The 22,428-nt window shown below is 48.1% G+C and overlaps 1 protein-coding gene across 1 annotated transcript in view; it reads right to left on the reverse strand.

The window, feature by feature from the left end:
• Positions 1 to 17,527, reverse strand: part of ALDH2 (aldehyde dehydrogenase 2 family member) — a 34,002-nt gene extending 16,475 nt beyond the window's left edge. Inside the window, exons 1-6 of the mRNA XM_032876256.1 lie at positions 17,378 to 17,527; positions 6,588 to 6,692; positions 4,684 to 4,824; positions 3,527 to 3,606; positions 1,046 to 1,157; positions 408 to 536 (exon numbers count right to left, since the gene is read on the reverse strand). Coding sequence (XP_032732147.1) covers positions 408 to 536; positions 1,046 to 1,157; positions 3,527 to 3,606; positions 4,684 to 4,824; positions 6,588 to 6,692; positions 17,378 to 17,503 — 693 coding nt within the window. The 5' untranslated portion in view covers positions 17,504 to 17,527. The remainder of the gene's footprint in view (positions 1 to 407; positions 537 to 1,045; positions 1,158 to 3,526; positions 3,607 to 4,683; positions 4,825 to 6,587; positions 6,693 to 17,377) is intronic.
• Positions 17,528 to 22,428: the final 4,901 nt, after the last annotated feature.

The raw sequence follows: 22,428 nt of genomic DNA on the forward strand, positions 1-22,428 counted from the left end.
AGGGCTTGGACAGAAGAGCACACACCCCTTCCGGAGAGGCTAAAGCAGCCTGCCCAGTACCCAGACAAGCAGTTACCAGTCTGTGGGGCACTGCTCAGGAATTCCAAATGACACAGCAGAAAACCTACTTTTCAGGGTTCCTTGGGGCTGCCACCGCTCCCCAATGGCATTCACCTAGAACAATGTTCATTCTTCAAAAGGGTCTGACAGTGAAACTCAGTGTAGAAAACAGGTAAGGGAGGGCCACTTCGGCTGGCCTATATGAGGTACAGGGGATGGGGGCAGGCTCAGTCCCTGGGCTGTGAACACCTGCCCCACTTTGGGGCCCCCAAAGCCCCTCTAAGAACCCCCAAAGAGCAAGCCTGTACAAGGGCATTCAGAGGTCAAGACTAACACAAACCACACACCTCCTTAATCAAGTTGGCCACATAGAGGGCGGTGAGCGGAGTCTGCTCAGCTACCTTCATCACGACCACGTTTCCAGTTGCCAGGGCTGGACCCAGTTTCCAGGCTTGCATCAGGAGCGGGAAGTTCCACTGCAATAAACAATAACTCCTCTTGGAACCAAAGCTGAGAGCTGCGCTGGCCAGGGCAGGGGGCAGCCCAGGGAGGAGAGGCTGCACCGACTTCTCTGAGCCCCTTGCGCTACCCCCACAACTCGGCTGTGAGTTGAAGACAGATGGACAAGGCAGGAGGATGGGAGCAAGAGCGACTCAAGCTCATTAGAGCTTTTTCTGTACTAGGCTCCATGCTGTGCTGTTGCATTTTATACCCCTCCTGCCCTGAGACAGTGCTGTGTTCCCTTCCACTTTTCAGATAAGAAAACCGAGTCTTAGGGAGATCAGTGATTTACCCAAAGTCAGAGTCCACGCACAGCAGCACCAGTTGGCTTTGTAAAAGCCTGTGTTCTCACCCCCCCCCAGGCCGCCTTCCGACAGCATCCACAGACCCCACCACCTGTACAATCAGCCTGTCCGAGATCGCTGCATCTCAAGGCACTCCTGATAAGCCTTCCTGTGTTTATTAGGAAGAGCCTAACACTCACCGGAATGATCTGCCCACACACCCCGACAGGTTCATGGCGGGTATAGCTGAAGAAGTCCCCATCGATGGGAATGGTTTTCCCGTGGTACTTATCAGCCCAGCCAGCGTAATAACTTAAAAAAAAAAAAAAAAAAAAAAATCCAAGCTTAATCGATGACTGGCAGGGACCCCCGTCAGACACCCTGGCAGGAAGAGAAAACTCGAACAGGCCCAATTAAGTCCTTCTGATCATTGTCCTTGCTCTTGGCTTAATCCAAGAAAGACTTCCTGGGTAACTGCTAGGGTCACAGTAATCCACTCCAGACAACTAACATCTAAGCCTCAGAATCACCTGGGATGCTTGTAAAAAACACCACGTTTCAGGTGCCCACTTCCAACCTACTTAACCTGGAGCTCTGAGGCTGATCCCCAGGAATCAGTATTTTTCATAAACATTCAGATTTATGAAAAACTGTGACTGGTGAACCAGCCCAGCACCACAGATTAGCATTTGAGAACCATGGGTCGGATCTGGGGAAGTGAAAACCTCTCTAACAGCTAGCACTTCCTGTATGCAGACAAGGAAAGACTGAGGGAACGGCCACCAGAAACAAATCTTCAGCTGGCCTCACCCCTCGTAAAGCCTTCTATCTAGACACACGGACGGAGGGGACAGTAAAGCCCAGCACACTGGAGAGAGGGAGAAAAGAGCAGCGTGGGTTTCCGGCACGTAAAAGTGATATTTTCAGGGAAGTGGGAAAAACAAGAGAAGGGGAAAGATGAAATGTGGGGTAAAAGGAAGCGTTCTGAAATGAGCGGGATGGCCACAGGAGTCTGAGCCCCACTCTGACCAGGCTTCGAACACAGGTCTGTGAACCTGGGGAAAAAAACAGCCAGGGAGTTGCCAATCTCTACAAGGTAAAGCAGTACTGCTCCCTTCCTCCCGGTGTGTACGACGTGTGTCTTGTGAGCCCCAGAATGGTTACCTAATCAGCACAAAGGCATATTCCTAAAATTCAGGAGGGCATAGAACTTAGCCCGAGCTTCCCCAGGCTGCTCTCTCTGGGGCATCCTCATAGAGTGTTCTAATCTTGGCACTAAGATCATGTGGGGCTGGAAAATTCTTTGCTATGCTGGCCGTGCTGTGCACTGTAGGCTTTCCAGCAACCTCCCTGGCCTCTATGCACCCTCCCCCCCATGCTGTGATAACCAAAAATGTCTCCAGACACTGCCAGCCATCACCTGGGAGACATGACCAATACCCTGGCTGAGAACCCATTATGTTGTCCAACCCCTACTTTCCCAGCACAGCTTCTTCTCCTCCACCTCTGTCCACAGGGTCACAGGGAAGTACTCATTATTTGCACATTGATCTGTCCACATGGACCACAGCTGGTCAGACTCGAGGCCAGCCAATCAGGGCGGCATCTGGCCTCTGAATCTGGCATTTGGCACTCGGAGAAGGGACTGCAGTGTAGTCGGTAGGATCACACATACAGAAGCAAGCCCAGGTGTGGGCAACCACATTCCAGCATGCACCTGGCCCTGACAGTGGCCAGGGGGTCACTGAGAGAAGATGGGGCAAGAGGGCTGACATAAGCCATAGTGGGGCTCAGCAGCCTTCTGGATTTAAGGCCCCCGACCCTCCGTAGTGCCTGAGTCAGGCCGAGGCTTTGTTACCTGCATCCCTAAAGAAACCAGCAGAGCTCTTTTTCCTCATCCTATATTTCTTGGGCATTAAGATGTCTGATCAAACTAATTCCAAAGCTAGCAAGAAGACTACGGCAGCAGGGGCACCTGGGTGCCCCAGTGGGTTAAGCCTCTGCCTTCGGCCCAGGTCATGATCTCAGGGTCCTGGGATTGAGCCCCGAATCGGGCTCTCTGCTCAGCAGGGAGCCTGCTTCCCACCCCACCCCCTGCCTGCCTCTCAGCCTACTTGTGATCTCTCTCTCTCTGTCAAATAAATAAGTAAAATAAATTAAATAAATAAATAATCTAAAAAAAAAAAAAAAAAGAAGAAGACTACAGCAGAGACAGATGAAATGGAGAACAGGAAAACAACAGAGGAAATCAACAAAACCAAAAGTGAGTTCTCTGTAAACTCACCAGATTGACAAACCCTTCACTAAACTAAGAAAAAAAAAGAAGACACAAACAACTGAAAACCGAAATGAAAGCAGGACATTACCACTACCTTATAGAGATAAAAAGTCTTATAAAGAGAATATATGAACAACTACAGCCAACAAATGAGATAACCTACATGAAATGGACAAATTCCATCTAACATAGAAATTACCGTAACTGCCCTGAGAAGAAAGAGAAAATGCTTACGAGTAAGTTATAACTTTGGTACTGAGGGATTTTCTCCTAAGATGGAGTCTCACAGAACATGTTTCTCCAACTCTTGTGGTCCTGTTAAATTTATCTAATTTCTGGCCCCCGCAAAACCTGCTCCCCTGGGGCACGGCCAGAATAAAGAGCAGGAAGCCTGAGCCCATACCGGATGCATTTGAGGACCATGTCCAGATCCACCAGGTAGGAGTTGACATAGGGCTTGCCGTTATCCAGGGTCTCCAAGGCCTGAGAAAAGAAAACGGTCAGCACGGACGTGCAGGCACAGAACTGAATCACAGCAGTCAGTGGCGACCAGTGCTGAACCTCGGCACAGACCAAGAAGGGCTGATGGGCCACTTTGTGCCACTGAATGCCGTGGCATTTCTGGCCCATCGCCCCTCCCTCTCCAAAGGCAGGAGAGCGAGGGGTGGGGAGAGGAATGGTGCAACCGCTTCTCATGCAGTCACTTCACAGGCAGGTTCTGCTCTAAGCCAAATCCAGGCGCTGGGATAAGAGACAAACAGAGGGGCTGAGTGAGCAAAGCGCCAGTGACTCATGACCTGAAGCCTCAATCGTGAGTGTTAAAGAGTGCTAGAAAGGAGAAACCAGGCTGCCCAGCCCAGTCTGAGAAACCCTCTAGCCTAAACCTGAAGGATATGTAGCAGGTAAGCAAAAGGGAAGGTACAAATGATGACAAAGCGAAAAGCACCCCAAGCAGAGGGAACAGCATGTACAAAGGCCCTGGGGGCTCAAAGAAGCCAGGTAGTCAAGACGCTGAGGGAAGGCTGCTGAGCTGAGCTGTGTGTGTGTGAGGGCCACAGTCCAGCATGAGTTGGGAGATAGAGTCAGATGAGGCAGGGCCTCGTAGACCATGTTGAGGGAACAGGACTTTATCCTAAGGATATACGGGATACCGTGGAAGGCTTCAGAGTGGAGCACCATGGTATAATTTGCCTTCTAGAAGATTCACTCTGGCTGCTATTTGCAGATTGGACTGGGCAGAGGAGAGGGTATTACCACTTCGTTTCTTTAGGCTCTAGCAGCCACCCCACAGAGGGGCTCCAAGGGAGGTGTCCATCCCTGGGGGTCTCAGTGACGGCTCTCCACTGTGGTTCCCCTCCCCATCCCCAGTCTCCTCCTTTTTAGCCATCGTAGGAGACAATGAGAAGTTCCTCTGGTTGGTACAGAGGCATACCCCCAAACGCCCAGCCTATGCCATTCTGACCAGTGACATGTCAGCAAAACAGCCCCTCCTGGCTGGCTGTGGGATGCTCTGAGCCTATTCACCAGGTGGGATGAGAGGGGAGAGGGGTGAGAACTCACTGCTAGGTAGGTCCGGTCCCGCTCAATCAGATCGGCCAGCCGGTTCAGGAGGCGGCCCCTGTCGGATGCATTCATGCGGCGCCAGGGTGAGCCCAGCTGGAAGGCGGCCCGGGCAGCCTTTACTGCCCTGTCCACGTCTTCCTGGAAAACACCCACCGAGGAAACTCAGGCCTTCTCAGCACTGTCTCCAATGACCACCCACCCCGCTGCCAAACACACCTATGGGACTTCAGTCAATGCTTTGTGGAAACCTGACCCAAACAGCCCTTCCCCACCAGGAAGCGCTCTCCTGTGGAGTTTCAGACTCTCCCTTCCAGGACTCACGGAGGGAGTGAGGATCCTGACTGTTAACGTTTCTGTATTTTCACCTCAGAATCCCCCAAAGAGTTCTGGAGGGAAACATTCAGGGCTCTGTGTTCAGAATGTGACCATTTTCCCCCCTTCCTAAGAAAGCAAGCCCAGAGAAAGACATCCCTTCTCCGATAACTGGTAGTCTCCACCAAATGCAGGTTTAACCAGCTTCTCTCTCCTTGGAGAAGCAGTAAAATCAACATAGCTAGCATTTTTCATATAGGGAGATGTGTATCAAGAGGTTGGAAGCATGGTTTCCATTAATATTAAACATATTTACCGTCAGACTACCGTAAAAGTAGACTACCAAGAAAGTACTATATTCACATTTGCTTTTAGCAGAGGAAGCAGGGCTTTATATGTGAATATAGAAAACCGTCTTAAAGCAGAGGGCAAGAGGCCTTCTTAAAATATTTTCAATGCCTTTTTTTTTTTAATGTCTCTTCTTTTTTAAGATTTCTTTATTTTTGAGAGCAAGTGAGCATGAGTCGGGGAGGAGCAGAGTGAGAAAGAGAAAACCCCCCACTGAGCATAGACCCCCGCTGTGGCACTCACTCTCAAAACTCTGAGGGGCACCTGGGTGGCTCAGTCGTTACATGTCTGCCTTCAGCTCAGGTCATGATCCCAGGATCCTGGGATCTAGCCCCACATCGGGCTTCCTGCTTGGCGGAAAGCCTGCTTCTCCCTCTCTCACTACCTCTGCTTTTGTTCCCTCTCTCGCTGCCTCTCTCTGTCAAATAAATAAATAAAATCTTTTTTTTTAATTAATTTATTTATTTATTTGAAAGAGAGGCAGTGAGAGAGAGCATGAGCGAGGAGAAGGTCAGAGGGAGAAGCGGACTCCCCGTGGAGCTGGGAACCCCATGCGGGACTCAATCCCGGGACTCCGGGATCATGACCTGAGCCTAAAGCAGTCGTCCAACCAACTGAGCCACCCAGGCGTCCCAATAAATAAAATCTTAAAAAACAAAAACAAAAGCAAAAAACCTCACAACCCTGAGATCATGACCTGAGCCAAAACCGAGAGTCAGATGCTCAACTGACTGAGCCACCCAGGCACCTCTCAATGTTTTTTTGAAAGAAAGTAAGGAAGGAAGATAGATTTTTACTGAAAGTCTAATTTTTAAGTTGTAAAATTATTACTACTATTTTTTATTCCAAGTATATATAATTCCAACAAAATACACTACCAACACTAGACTAGATCTCAGGAGACCCCAATTCTAGTCTACAAGATGCCTCTATCTAAATGTGTACCTCCCTTCTCTGACCTTCAACTTTCAGGTCTAGAAAAGAGAGACTGGATTAGATGTTCCCAAATTTAGTTCCAAGTCTACAATTCTGCTGCTGTGTGAATTATTGAACCCGGGTATAATCTAGCACCTTTGTCTGAAGGAAGAGTTTCTGTTGATTCATTTACTCAAAAGATATCCATTGGGATTTTTGAGTTATGAAAATAATACACTCCTGGTAAAGTTTCAACCCCATAAAAACATATAAAGTAAACAATGAAATCATCCTTGCCTGCTCCCGGCCCAAGGTAGGTCACTTACCTTGTCTCCTTCAGCTACCTGACATATGACTTCTCCGGTGGATGGATTGACGGTGGGGAATGTCTTCTTGCTTACAGCATCATGCCACTCATTGTTTATGAAGATCTACGAGAAGGAAGAAAGTTCTCAGGACCGGCTCTCAACCCAACACTGACAACCAGCGATGTGGGAGGAAAAAAACAAACCAGAACACATATGAATTAGCCTTAGAGTGATGTGGCAGGAGGTTTATTTTTTTTTTTTTTTTTTTTTTTTTTTTTTAAAGATTTTATTTATTTATTTGAAAGACAGAGATCACAAGTAGGCAGAGAGGCAGGCAGAGAGAGGAGGAAGCAGGCTCCCTGCTGAGCAGAGAGCCCGATGCGGGACTCGATCCCAGGACCCTGGGATCGTGACCTGAGCTGAAGGCAGAGGCTTTAACCCACTGAGCCACCCAGGCGCCCCTGTGGCAGGAGGTTTAAAGCCCCAGCCCTGGAGAAAACCAAGTTGGAATGACCCCTCTGCCAAGCAACCTTGGGTAAGTCATTTGCCCTTGGTTTCTTTGACCTGAGAAATGAAAAGAATGTGTCTAGTATATCTGTTGTCCATACTGTTGGACAGTATGGACAACAGTATGGACTCGGTAGCTTAAATGATCCATCCTTCTCTCACAATCGTGTCCACTGATTGAGCTCAGCTGCACAGGGCTTCCCTGGGCTGGCTCATGGGGTTGTAGAGCAAGAGTGCATGGGGCTGGATGTGCACGAGGCGTTCTGCACCACAAACATGTCTGCTTAGGCCTCCTGACTGTATGGCAGACTCGGGTGCGTCAGCCTTCTCCCATGACAGCTGACTTCCCCAGAGAGTGTTCTGAGAGACCCATGCAGAAGCTGAAAGGCTTCCTAAAATCCAGTTTCTGAAGACACACAGCCTCATTCCACCACCAAACTCCACGGGTCATTGTGAGTCACAGGCCCGGTCCAGATCTCAGGGAGGGGAGACACCTGCCACTTACTCCTTGGAAGGAGCAGCCAAGAATTTGGAGCCATCTCTCCTCTAGCACACTATTACACAGGGCTATCATGAGAATGGGGTCAGAATATTCTTTAATGATTCAGTAAACGTGTAGTAAACACCTGCAATGGGCCAGGCACTGTTCTAAGGCTGAGGACACAGTGGAAACCAAACCCAATAAGGACCTTTCTCTCTCATGGAGCTGGTGATCTGATGGGTACAGACAGTAGATAAGCAAGTAGAGAAGAAATACACAAGACAACCTCAGATTGCAGGGGTAGACACAGAGGAGGAAAACAGAATCCACAAAGAATACTAAAGTGGGGGAAGACAGACAACTTTACATGTGATGGTTGGTAGGGTCTCTGTGACAAGCAGATACTTCACTCAAGCCCTGACTGGTGAAAAGGAGCCAGGCACAGGAAGAGTAGGAGGATAAGCAGTCCAGGCAGCAGGGATAGCAAGTGCAAAGGCCCTGGGGTGGGAATTAAGACTAATGCGTTTGAGAAAAAATGAAAGTGGCCAGAGTTAACTGGCTAACCAAGAAGGAAATGCTAGGAGATGGGATCAGAGAGGAGGGTGGGTCCTGTGAAGCCCTCTGTTCAGCACCTGTCAGCAATCATTGCTGTTGCTGTTGTGAGGTTTAACTTGATTAGTCTGGAGAGGGACTATATGCTGGTTTAATAAGGCCAAAGTCGTGGCGGTGGGGCGGAACAGACTGACAGAAGCCTCTTCATTCAGAGAAAAGGTCCTTATCCAAAGCTGCTTAGTCAAGTGCCAAAATTCACTCTCTGCTTCTAAGAGCCAGGCGATGGCCTCAAGGGAGAACAGGGAAGAACTCTCCCAGCAAGCTGTTCCCCTTCAGGATGGGGAAGCTGGTCCGGGGGTCAGGGACACTTGGTCGTTTTAGCTGGGCTGCACAAACGTCATAGTCAGGGTGAACATCAGTTCAAGGCTACTCCCCCTTCCTTCCTCAAGGGTTCTCCTTGGCCCCACCATCACAACATGGCCTGGCTCTGGCTTAGGACCCTGAGGAGTCATCCCCAGTTACTCTGGGCCAGAGTCTAGGACCACAAACAAGACCAAACCACAAAGCAAAGTCTGAGCTTGGTCAGGGCCAAAGATTTCGGGGCCAGCAGGGCCCAGGGAGGGCTAGCCCGGCTCCATGGTCAAGAGCAGCATCAGGAAGAACACCTGGATAAACCCGGGCTCCTCTGATCCTAGTTGTTTCACACGGGGCAAGGAACTTCACCTCACTCTGTGATAAGAATCATCACAGTACCCCTCATGACGTGGCATGTGAGGGCCCCAGGTATATGTGCAAAGTTCGGGAGGAGCAAGGCTCTGTCAGGGCCCATGGGACCGGGTGGCGCACGAAGGAGCTCATTAGGAAAGGGTCTACCAGAGGTCACTTTCCCAGGCTCAAATTTGGTATTTTGGCACCATCCCCACCCACCATCAGGGCAGAATCCGCAGCTACACACCTACAGTGAAAGGCTCTCGGCATCTAGCAGGAGCACATAGGTAAACATCATCTGGAGTCTCTGGAAGTGTGCAGTGTGGATTCATATTAGCCGGCTGATCGTGAATCTTGAGGGACACAGACACCTTTGTTGCTGGGGCGTGGCAGAAAGAGGTCTGGCTCGGAGCCCAGTGGCCCTGAGTTCCAGTGGGCCCAGCCCTGCGCACGTGCTCCCCTGAGAATCGGCTTCCCCCTACTGGTGAGCTCTTTACCTGGTTCTCCTCCTGCTCCAGCCTCCAGTCAGAGCCCAAGTATGTGCCTTCAAGGAGGTGAGAACTCTTGTTTCCTAATCTCCATCTCCATGGTTTACGTACTGCCCAAGTGCAGGTCTGATTTTGGGGTTTTATTCGTGTAAAAGGCACCAACCTCTAAGCCACACAGACCTGGGTTGGAAGCTCACCTCTACCCCTCACCAGCTGTGGCCAATCCCTGCACTTCCAGATGCTTCACCAGTCCTTGGGGAGAATCTGTCTGGGGCTGATGTGAAGATAGAACAAGGGGTATAAAGCTCCCGAGCCAGGACTCTGCACACAGTGGCTCTTACCACAGCAGTCACTACAAGTACGACAAAACTCTGGACCGTGGCTCTCTCAGGCCAAAGATTTTTTGGAGCAAAAGCCAGGCACATCCGTATACCTCTGCCTGTGTTATTCCCTGTACCACAGCATACGGAATTAGTTTGTCCTGAAAAAGTTTTGTTATTTTGCAAAGATCAGAAGTATAAAGCAAGCAAGTAGGCCAGACAGCCGAACCCCCAGGCCTCACCCCTTCCTCCCTGGGCCAGACCCACACCATTGCCCTGATCTTACACTAGGACTGTGGGAAGATGGGTTTCCCAGCACTATTTGCCTTTCAAAGCCTTGAACTTGCTAGGTCATCTCCATTGTTGAATTTTCAACAATCTACCCTTCTTTCTCGCTGATAAAATAAGCCTGAATGTGCCTGATAGGAACCCAGAATCTTCCTTGTTTTGAGTTCCCATTTCCCTGCTCCTAGAGCCAGCGTTCAGTGGTCTCCCCGACCCACCCTCAGTCAGGGATGGGGAGCAGCATAGGAACTGTTCTCACTCTGAACCTCGGCCAAAGTTCTCCTTCAAGCGAGGAGAGTTTTACTGCATTCACTTAAGTAAACACAACTGCTGGTATCAAGTTAAATGCTTTGTAACCTCTTCGCTGGAAACCCAAAGCTTCACTCCCTAAACAGGCTTAAGTCAGTCACTGTGGGCGGTAGTTTTCCCAGCTCACACTTCCAAACTCAAGTTTCTAGAGGCAGAGCAACATGCAGAGGGCTATCCTAAAGACATCCTAGCAACATCAGGAGCTAACGCTCAGAATCTGGACTGCGGGCAAAACTCCTAGAGCTTTTCCATCGACATGCTGTATTTTCTCCATATTTTAATAAACATGTCTCCCTTCATTTTGGACAAGTTGGACTCACTCATCCACGCAGTCCCATCAGTTTTAACAGAGTGCCATGTCCATGCTGGGCACTGAGTGAAAAAGCAAAGTCCTGGCTCCCTGAGCTCAAGTCCTGAGGAGGAGAGAGGCAATCAGTAAGCAGACCAACAAAGAGAGAGGCACAAACAAATAGGCAACAGTGAGGAACAGGCCAGGGAGTCAGATGACACCCGACAGGGGACCTGAAGGAAGAGCTTGGGGACAGGAGGAACCCAAAGGGCTCCATGGCTGCAGAGTAAGGGTGAGGGGCAGGAGAAGGGGGCGCTGGATCCTACACCTGCTGTGTGCGGGGAGCTGTGCTGGTGCTGGCGTACGCAGGGAACAGGACAGAGGCGGGAGCGTCTGCTCTGAGTGGGATCATCGACTTTCTAATTTCTTCACTTGCTTTTCTCAGTAATGGTTTTTCTTGGACTTTATTCCTCAAGCAGATCACCCCATTATTTTAAGCAACACAACAGTCCTCAGTATGAACACACCACAGTTTACGTTAGCATTTCCCACACGTGGGCTTTCAGGATGAATTTCACTATTCCTGATGGTGCTGCTGTAGCAAACAGCCTTGGACATGCGCCTTTGCAAACCTGGGACCAATGACCCTAAAAAAATTAGAACTGCTGAGTTAGAGGGAAACGAGATCCTTGGGCTGCCTCCAGAAACCTGAGTGGTGTGGTCGGTGCCCAGAAGCTAGGGAACCCAGGGAGGAGGCCTAACCAAGGCGAAGACAGAGTGACATTCCAGTGCCACCCCCAACCCCAAGACACTGGACAGTCGTCATCTGTGCAAGGTCTCCAAGAACAGGTTTGGTGGTGTTCAGCAGCTCCAATGTAACAGACAGGATGCATTTTGGAAGGTTTTAATTTGGGCTTTGATGCATGAAAGAATTGGAGGTCTGTTACCTAGGAAATATATGTCCCTACAGTATGTTCCTTTCCCCAAGGGTGAGGGAGGAAATGGGGCAGACTCTTGCTGGCATTTGCTCTTTCAACAGCAGTTAGATAACTTGTGTCCAATAGAAAATAGATGTTATCTTTCGTATTACAAGATTCTGAGGAGCTAAATTCAAGAAAAACACGGAATGCCACATCGTTCACATTTCTGAAACCTCGGGGTTAGTTTGGTGACAAGGCCAAGGGCAGCCACCTCCCCCAGGCTTGCAGGCAACATTCTGGCATCTGACCCAAGCCCCAGCCTCCTCTCCTCAGCTCCCAGGGCATTTTATCCTGCATTCCTGGATTTTTTCCACCACATTCACCATGGGACGGTGGTGGGATGGTGGGTTTTACTCCGGACTGTCTGCCAAGCAGTCACGCCTTCAGTCTGTTGATGTTCTCTGGGCTCATGACATGGCAACCTCTATCTTGCTGCAATCACTTCCCTTGGATAATTTTAGCCCTCCCTGCATGTTTTCACATTCTTATTCACATGCCTCTTCTGAGTGGAAATACTGTGTTCCTATTCCTTGCTACTAGAACAGAAAATTATAAACATAGTTTCCATTCATCACCTTCAATATTTACTGAGCAGCAGTCCTATTTCTGATCTTGGTGCCTAAGGGCTACGAATACACATGTGAACACAAACACGGCTCCTTCCTTCTGATTGCAAATGTGTAAGTTCAGTAATCCAAATATTCAGTAATCTAAATATTAACATCCTTCGGGTGCTTGGGTTGCTCTGTTGAGCTCTGACTCTTGACCTCGGTTCAGGTCATGATCTCAGGGTTATTAAGCTGGACTCTGCGCTCAGTGGGGAATCTGTTAACTCTCTGCCCTTCCCCCTCCTCTCTCTCAAGTAAATACATTTTTTTTTTTAAGATTTTTATTTATTTATTTGTCAGAGAGCACATGCACAAGCAGGCAGAGGGAGAAGAAGGCTCCTCTCTTCTGATGTGGGACTCCATCCCAGAACCCCGGGATCATAACCTGAGCCAAAGGCAGAGGCTTAACTAACTAAGCCACCCAACTGTCCCAATAAATACATCTTTAAAACAAAAAACACTGACATCCTTTTTTGACCATAGGGCCTGGTCATGAAGTACCACAGAATGTGGCTAAGGACATGCACATCAGAGTTGAACCCTGGTTTCAAACTTACTACTTAATGTGCCCTGCCTGAGCCTCAGTTTCCCATATCTGTAACAGCTACAATACCTGCTTCATACAGTTGCTGGAGGGATAAAAGGTAAAAATGTAGTTATACATCCTCAGCACGGGGACTGACAGACCTTAAGTGATCAGTAATTACAATTTATTCAATCAGGGGATCTGTTCACATGTCCACAGCACACACAACTGTCCTTACCACCTGACCTCAACACCACAAACCTTAGAGCCCGTCGCTTGTAACTGAGTGTGTTTCCACAGATGCACAGATTCTGGAGAGGCGGGAGGTAATGAAAGGCATTTGTGTTCATTTATAATATAATTATTATTAGAAGCAGAGGTACCAGGGCACTTGGGTGGCTCAATGGGTTAAGCCTCTGCCTTTGGCTCAGGTCAAGATCTCAGGGTCCTGGGATCGAGCCCCCGCATCGGGCTCTCTGCTCAGCAGGGAGCCTGCTTCCCCCTCAGTCTCTGCCTGCCTCTCTGCCTCCTAGTGATCTCTCTCTGTGTCAGATAAATAAATAAAATCTTTAAATTAAAAAAAAAAAAAAAAGGAAGAAGAAGCAGAGGTACCAAGGAAGGCCTGGTGAACTCCTCTGATTTTCCGGGTTACCTGAATCTATTATTTCACAAGCCATAAAACCAGTATGGTCAGTGTGGAGGGAGATATTTCACTTGACTCATTCAAGCCAGACACTTCAAACCACTGCTTAACCCAACATAAGTTGTGGCTCATTATGTAAGAATCTCCCAAGGAAAGCGAGGAAAATAAAATTTCTCTTCTGTATATACTAACAGCAGTGATTATCTGCAGGTGTGGGATATCAGAGGCCTGTCACTTTCTTTTTTCTTTTTATATCTGCTTACAGGTTACTTACCTTTAATGAGGTAAAACATTTTAACTAAAACCAAAGTTCCCTTTAACCACTACCTACAGATTCTCCATGTAGCACCCTTCCCTCAACCCTCACACCAATGTGCATATCCCTTACAAGTCTGTAAAAGTGTAAAAGTCTGTTTGGGTAGTTCAGTAAGTTTTATAATCTGCAGAATCCCAGACCCTTTCCTGCCTTGACACATTGTTTTTTGAGACCCACGACTCATACAGCTCCAGCGAATTCCTATAACCACTGCTCGAACTGAATTATTCCTTCCTATAACCACAGCACCCGTTCTTCCCTGTGGACGGCAAGCTGGCTTCCTGAGTCTTTGCTAATGTAAACTACTCGGCAATGAACATCTGTGCATGCCTACATATATTTCCAGTGAGTTTCCACCTCACAGACTTCCATAATACTTATCTTTTCATACTGAGGACGTATTAATATTGTAACCACAAAATTCTATACAGGGAGATCCTTTCCTAATTTCCTTTTTGTCAGTTCTCTCTTTCGTTCCTGAGTGCTGTGGTCAAAAAACTAAGAACAGAGACACAAATTTAACTCACCCCAAATTCAAGTTTACCAGGACCTAGCTCACCCCCTTCAGGAAACAGATTACAACTATAATATCTGTGGAATGAATGAACCTGCCAAGTCAACTCCAATGAGTGGCAGGCGGTCTGAGTCCAGAGGGCAACATGGTATCTAATAATATTCCGGTCTTCATAATTATTATCAACCAACATGGGGAGTCTGGAAGATGGCAGAGTGGGAGGATCCTGAGCTCACCCTGTCCTGCAGACATTCCAAGATAACAGCTACATCTATGCAACTGCCTCTATGCAACTGCATCTATGCAAACACCTGAGGACTGGTAGAACAGACCTTCCATAGTTCATCTTAGACAGGAGGCCATACTGGAAGGGTAGGAGGATAGAGACAGAGTTGGAAACCAAACCTCTGGCAAGACAAAGGGAATGGACACCACAAACACGGAGAAGCAAATACAAGAGATCAGACCCTACACTAGGCAAACCAGGCACTGGCAATCACATCGGGAAGACAGTCCCCATAATACCTGGCTTTGAAAAACCAGTGGGGCTTAACTTCAGGAGCTTCTAAAATCAGCAGGGCTTAACTTGGGGTACTTATTATCAACCAACATGAATTGGTGATGTCAAAGATGAAAGTAACTGTCACACTCCAGCCAGGGAGGTTATTTGCTGAAGCCACAGTCCCTTGGGTTTTCCTTTTAGTTGTCTTTCCAGATCTTGATTACTCTCCAAATCAGGAAAGAGAAACAGAATGAAAAATGAAAATCAGTTTGTTGACAGAGGTGTGTCTCTGAAATCGCCAAGGATAAGAAGTGTTGATCTTCAAGAAGCTTGGCCCTCCCCCTACAGGTCCATGTTTGTGAGTGGGGTAAGGAGAACGTGTTCTGAAATCTTCCCAACCCAACCAGTTAAGTTTACCCTACCCTGTAGCCTCACCCAAGACAAGTAGAGGCTCAACCTCTTTTGGATTGAGAGGAGGCAGGAAGGAGAACTGTTGCCTGCACCCCTCCCATCCATCCAGGTGAGAGACCCAACAAGCCTGAAGTGTGACATTCCCTCAAAAGCGCACACGCCCCTGCAAAGGCCCTTGGCAAGAAAACCTAGCCTGCAGAAGCAACTTCAAAGCCTACTGGACAAGCTCCTTTTTGGGAAGCTTAACTCCAGACCAGTTCATTGAAATTCAAGGACTCAGTAACACCCTGCGAAATGTGCAGGAATATGACCTGATTTGTACTGGAGCTCCTGGCTCTTACAGACTCAAAATATTCAGATTAGACTTTGTCATGCTTGCCAGCACGGTTAGCAACAATGCAACACTGAGAACAGCCCAAGGAACTTTAAGAGCCAGCCAGTTCCAACATGGTGGGATGCACTGCAACCTTGGGAAGAATAAAAAAGCTATGAATGTGCTGAGAAGGATAACTCAGATACATTGTTCAATGAGACAGGGCTTCAGAACAGTAAGTGCTAGTATCTCATTTATGAAAAAAAAAAATCTGGTGCATGCCTGCTCACATGCACACAAAGAAAATGCAAGATCACAGACCTCCTTGTTAACAGTGCTCTTTGGAGGTGTGCAGTGAGAGATGGGGAAATGTTATTGTACTCTAATTTTACAGTGAACAACTGTTACTTTTATGATCTCAAATGTGATAAAGGAAAGAAGCTGCAGGGATACTACACTCCTTTCCAACTTACTCTAAGTCTGGAGAGCAGGACTCTGGCTATCTACAAGACCCATGTGCATGTGCATTTGGATGACATTTCCTCACCTCCATGTGACCACAAAGGAGGAAGATCTTAATTAGATCTTGTGTCCGCAAAGGCCTGGGGCGCTGGCACCTTTCCCTTAAGGGTATTTCTGTGTGATCTTTCTGATGTTCAATCTTCCGACCAGGAACTCCTCATTAAGCAGCTTACCAAAAGAACAAGAGCTGCTGCCTTTGGGGCTTGTGTTAAGCAAAGGGCATTTTATCTTGTTTTTATTCCCTCGCAAATGACCATTTGTAACACTCCTTACAATCACAGAGATGTGCCTTTCCCCACCACCTGTGTGAAGATTTGCAGCCCAGCTCTGGGCCAGAGAAGCAGGTCCACTGCTGAAAATAGTCGGCCAGGGATCAGCTCTATGGGGTCCTAAATCAGCAGTGACCCCTCTGTTCCAACCCTGAGTTGCATCAATAGTAGCACGGAACGTTCTAGTTAGAGGCTTTCCCTTGGGAGTCTAGATGTGAACCCCAACTTTGCCAGTGGCTTCAATCTTCGGGCAACTCGCGAAATCTCTCTGTAACTCAGCCTGTTCATAAAATGGAGATGATCACAGTGCCCGCCTCACTGGGCTGTTGTAAGGATGAAACTGACAAAACAGAATGGTGGCAGGTGCACAGAGGATAGCTGTTATTGCTTTAAGAGTTCACCAAAAGTAAGAGGCCCAGTGCTCACCCTCTCACCCACTTCCCTCTTTACAGAAAGAGAAATCTGAAGCTCACAGAAGGGCGGTTTGTTGCACATACAAAACGAACCCTTTTCACAACGACTTCCTGCTCTGGGAATTCCAGCACTTTACCCAAACTCAAAGATCTAAAGAGAGAGTATTCCGAGCAAGAAATTGGCCTCGGGGAATCGGTATTATCCCGGAAAGCCCCTCCTTGGTTTGCTGGAAGAAAACCAGCTCCTTGGAGGGCGCTGACACCATTTGGATGGCACCCGGAGGCGAAGGTCCCGTAACCCTTTCCGCATTCCCCGGAGTGGATGTGAGCGCTTCAGGTCAAGGGGCCTTGGCCTTTTCCTTAGCGAATGGGTGAACTTCAGCTGAGAAGGCCCCCTCCTTTTCTCGTTTTTCCTTGAGGACTTGCTTGGACGTGGGCAAGAATGAAGGGATAAGAAATGGCCAAGAAAAAGAAAAGCTCCCGCTAAGACGGACTTTGATGGAAACGTCGTCTGGGTGGGCGATGAGGAAAGCCGAGGGCAGACACTGCAGCGACTAAGAGACCGAGGGGCGGAGATTGGAACCCCGAGTGGGCGCAGGAAAACGGACAGCGGGGGGACAAAAACAAATAAGCGGCCCAAGTCACAGCCGGAGAATGGAACGGGGGCGGTCAGAGTTGGTGAAGGGGCCAAAATGCTCGCCGGAAGGAAGGCTAAAGTGTGCGTAAAGCCCAAACGCAGCAAACCTCTCAACCCCAACTGGGTAAAATGGGGCCCCAAAAAACCCCAGGGCCTTCCCACTCGGCGGGCTCCTTCTCCCTGAGAGAACAAAGCCCCGGGGCCGGCGGCCTCACCTGGTTGTAGAAGACTTCAGGCTGCTGATTGGGGGCCGGCACCACCTCGGTGGCGGCGGCCGACAGGAGACGGCGGCCCAGGCGGAGCCCGAGGCCGGCGGCGGCGAGCGCAGCGGCGCGCAACATGCTGCGGAGGGAGCGGGCGCGCAGGACTGTCTGCGCCCTGCCGAGGGCTGGCGCAGCTGGGGCAGGAGTAGCGGGTGGGGGTCACTGCGACCGCGACCTCTCCCCGCCCCTGGCGCGGCCGCCAATGGACGAGCGCGAGGCGGGGCATGGGGGGCGTGTCTGCCACTTCCCCCCACCCCACCCCGGGTCCGTGGCGAGGCTGCCCCGCGGCGCCCCTTCCGGCCTCCGGCCCTGGGCGGATTCCCCTCCGCTCCCTTTTGTGCCTCGCTACCGCCCCCTCGCGCGGCGCACCGGGTATCAGCAATAACCCTACCTCACAGATTCAGCGTGCATCGAACCCCTAATGTGTGCCTGAACCCTAACGTGGACAGGCCTGAGCCGGAGCAACCCTGGCCTTGACTTACGCAGGCTTACACTCTCGTCAGAGAGGCCGACCTTAAAACGAAACGCGAGGTAATTTCGGAAAGTGGTAAGGAATGTGAAGATACCGAATGGAGTGAAGACAGGGTTGGAGCAGAGCACTGCTTTTAAATCCTTTGGTCAGGAAGTGAGAAGTGAGACCTGAATTGTCTTCAGAAGATGTTACAGTGGTGAGGAGTTCGCAGAAGGATGGCGCGCTTGATTTGCATCTTAAACTCACTGGTTTCTCATTGTGTGCAGAATGCACTAAAGAGAGCAGGGGTGGGGGCAAGGATCTTGCAGATCGTTTGATTCCAGGAACATCCTGGAGCCAGGCACTGGGGAGCTGGGGAGGAATCGGAGCAGCTTAGCTAGGAAAGGGGATGGATATAGGGTCAGCTCTGTGCTCTCTTGCAAACGGAGGATCACAAAAGTCCGAGAGGAGATGAAGAAAACTGGCAGAAAGACCTGGGCTGTGTTTTGCCAGCAGAGAAGCAGAGGGAAGGGGCGGATGGAGCTAAGGCTGAAGAGGCCGACCAATGCCAGGTATTAAGTGCCAGGCAAAGGTGTTCTAAGGTCTGATGGAGATTCACATGGTCTATGTAGTGTGTGCGTGTGTGTTTTGTTTTGCGTTAAAGAGCTAATGTGATATCAAAAGGATAACAGGGCGCCTGGGTGGCTCAGTGGGTTAGGGCCTCTGCCTTCGGCTGGGGTCATGATCCCAGAGTCCTGGGATTGAGCCCCGATTCCGGCTCTGCTCAGCAGGGAGCCTGGTCCCCCCCCCCCCCCCCCCCCGCCATCCCCTCTCTCTGTCTGCCTGTCTGCCTACTTGTGATCTCTCTCTCTGTCAAATAAATAAATAAAATCTTTTTAAAAAAAAAGTTATAAAAAAAATGGCACAGAGGAAGTTTTTATGACCATTCCTCCGTATAAGGGAGTGTGGAAAATGAGCAGTGTGCCCAGGAAGAAGGGGCAATAGGTTTGGAGATCAGCTTTATCAGCAGAGACAAACTGAAAAGTGAACCTCCCTCTTTTCGGAATGCGGCTCTCAGCCCCCACTTCCCCTTCCCCAGACATCCTGCTTTGTTCACTTAATCGTGTGTTAGGAGATGGTTCTGCACCAGCACACAGTAAGTGTCCCCATTCTCTTTAACAGTTATGTAGAATTCCATTGGATTGATGTACCATTTTTATTTAATGAATTTCCTGTAGATGGGCTTTTAGATTGTTTCCAAACTTTTGTCATTATAAACAATGCCAAAATGTATATATCCTTGACTGACTTGGGAAATTCACAGAAGCAGAGCTGCTAAATCAAGAGATATTTGCAGCTTTAATTTTGTGTTGGATCTTGAACAATATGGGTTTGAGCTGTGCAGGTCCACTTCCATGAAAATGTTTTGCAGTACGGTAAATCTATTTTCTTTTCCTTATTTTCTTAACATTTTCATTTGTCTAACCTACTTTACTGTACGAATGCAGTACATAGTACATAGAACATACAAAATGTGTGTTAATTGACTATTTAGGCAATCAGTAAGTCTTGTTAACAATAGGCTATTAGTTAAGTTTTGGGGAGTCAAAAGTTGCATGTGGATTTTTGACTGCGTGGGGGTGTGGGGGTCAGTGCTCCTAACCCCTGCGTTGTTCAAAAGTTAACTGTAGGGCGCCTGGGTGGCTCAGTTGATTGAGTGACTGTCTTTGGCTCAGGTCATGATCCTAGAGTCCCAGGATCCAGTCCTACATTGGGCTCCCTGCTCCGCAGGGAGTCTGCTTCTCCCTCTGACCCTCCCCTTTCTCATGCACTCTCTCTCTCTCAAATAAATTAAAAAAATATATATTTTTAAAAAAAAGAGTTAACTGTAGATATTGCTGAATTATCCTCCATTGAGGTTTGATTAATATACAATGCCTTCCCCCCTGCCACTGTCATAGAGGAGTTTCCTCACACCCTCACCAATACAATTTATCAAGTTTTTTTTAAGCCTTGTTAATCAGATAGGTGAAAAATAGCATTTCACTATCACATTAATTTGCATTTCCCTTTTCAGGAGTGAGCTGGAACATCTTTGTCTACATGAAGTCATGTGTCCTTTCTCTGCTACAAACTGTACCTTGCTCATTTTTGCATTGAATTGTTGGTTTCTTTAAAATTGATTTGTAGGTGCTTTACATATATCAATACAATTAACATTTGGTCATTTCATGTATGGTGCACATATTTTCTGCCAATCATTGCTGATCTTTTCACTTAGTTGATGCCTTTTCTGGTTTTGTTTTTGTCTTAAGGGTTTGGGGTTTTTTGTTGTTGATGGTGGTGTTGTTTTGGGAGGGGGGTGTCCAGTGTTTTCTTTTCTCTAATTTATTTATATATTTAAGTAATCTCCACACCCATCAGGGGGCTGGAACCCGTGACACAAGATCAAGAGTCATGTGGTCTTCTGACTGAGCCAGCTAGGCACCCCTGTCCAATGTTTCATGTCACTGGCTTTTATGCTATGCCTAGAAAGCCTCTCCCACTCAGATTATTTTTTATTTTCTGCTTTATATATATATTTTTTAAAGATTTTATTTATTTATTTGACAGAGATCACAAGTAGGCAGAGAGAGAGGAGGAAACAGGCTCCCTGCTGAGCAGAGAGCCCTATTTGGGGCTCTATCCCAGGACCCTGGGATCATGATCTGAGCCTAAGGCAGAGGCCTTAAGCCACAGAGCCACCCAGGCGCCCCAACTACTTTATATTTTTTTTTAAGTTTTATTTATTTATTTGAGAGGGAGAGAGAGAGAGCACAAGCTGGCAGAGAGGCAGAGGGAGAGGGAGAAGCAGGCTCTCTGGGGAGCAGGGAGCCTGACGGACTAGATGCCAGGACCCTGGGATCATGACCTCGGCCGAAGGCAGACATCCTAACTGACTGAGCCACCCAGGTGCACCTCAGATTATTTTTTAAATGTCTCCTGGGGTTTCTGGGTGGCTCAGTCATTAAGCATCTGCCTTCGGCTCAAGTCATGATCCCAGAATCCTGGGATCGAGCCCCACATCAATCCCCACTTGGTCTTCCTGCTCTGCAGAAAGCATGCTGCTCCTTCTTGCACTCGCCCTGCTTGTGTTCCTTCTCTTGCTGTCTCTCTCTGTCAAATAAACAAAATCTTTAAAAATAAATAAATAAATGTCTCCTATATTTTTTCTGTTATTTTTCAACTTTATGGAGATAGAATTGATATATAACACTGTGTAAAGTTCACAGTTGGCTCCCCTTACTTATTGCAAAATGATGGCCGCCACTGCATTATCTAATTCCTCCATCATGTTACATAATGACCATTTCGCCTTGTGTGTGGTAAGAACATTTCAGATGTACTCTCTAAGCAATTTTCAGGTATATAAATATAAAATGTAGTACTGGTCCTTGCAATCACCATGCTGGACCAGTTTCCCAGAACATACTCATTTTACAACTAGAAGGTTGTACGCTTTGACCAACGCCATTCCCTTCATCACCTAGCCCCAGGTAACATCTTTCTGTGAGTTTGGCTTTTTTAGATTCCAAATATAATAGAGATCATACAGCCTTTATTTTTTTTTTAAAGATTTTATTTATTTATTTGACAGAGATCACAAGTAGCAGAGAGGCAGGCAGAGAGAGAGAGACAGGGAAGCAGACTCCCTGCTGAGCAGAGAGCTGGATGTGGGACTCATTCCTAGGACTCTGAGATCATGACCTGAGCCGAAAGCAGCAGCTTAACCCACTGAGCCACCCAGGCACCCAGCCTTTTTCTTTCTATCTGACTTACTTCACTTAGCATAACACCCTCAAGCTTCATCCACATTGCTGGAAATGGCAGGGTTTCTTTCCTTCTCACAGCTGAATCGTATTCCATTCTATGTGTATGCATTTTCTTTATCCATTCATCGGTTGCTGGACGCTTGAGTTGTTTCTGTATCTCAGCTATTGAGAATAATGCTACACTGAATATGGAAGTGTATCAATCTCTTCAAAATCCTCTTTTCATTTCTTTTGGATATATATTCGGAAGTAGGATTCCTGGACCATATGGTAGTTCTTTTTTTTTTTTTTTTTTTTTTAAGATTTTATCTATTCATTTGACAGACAGAGATGACAAGTAGGCAGAGAGAGGCAGGCAGAGAGAGAGGAGGAAGCAGGCTCCCTGCGGAGCAGAGAGCCCGATGTGGGGCTCGATCCCAGGACACCGGGATCATGACCCAAGCCGAAGGCAGAGGCTTTAACCCACTGAGCCACCCAGGCGCCCCCCATATGGTAGTTCTTTCAAGAACTAGCTTACTTTCTTTCTTCCTTCCTTCCTCTTCCTTTCTCTCTCTCTCTTTCTTTCTTTCTTTCTTTCTTTCTTAGATTTATTTATATATTTTAGAGAGAGAGGACCCTGGGATCACGACCTGAGCCAAAGCCAGATGCTTAACCGACTGAGCCACCCAGGCGTCCCTGTAATATCATTTTTATCATTTCTCTTGACCAAGATATTTAAGCCTTGAAGTAACAAGTTTGCA

This window comes from Lontra canadensis, unplaced genomic scaffold, assembly GCF_010015895.1.
Source record: "Lontra canadensis isolate GAN:19392208 unplaced genomic scaffold, GSC_riverotter_1.0 scaffold58, whole genome shotgun sequence".
Classification (NCBI taxonomy): Eukaryota; Metazoa; Chordata; class Mammalia; order Carnivora; family Mustelidae; genus Lontra; species Lontra canadensis.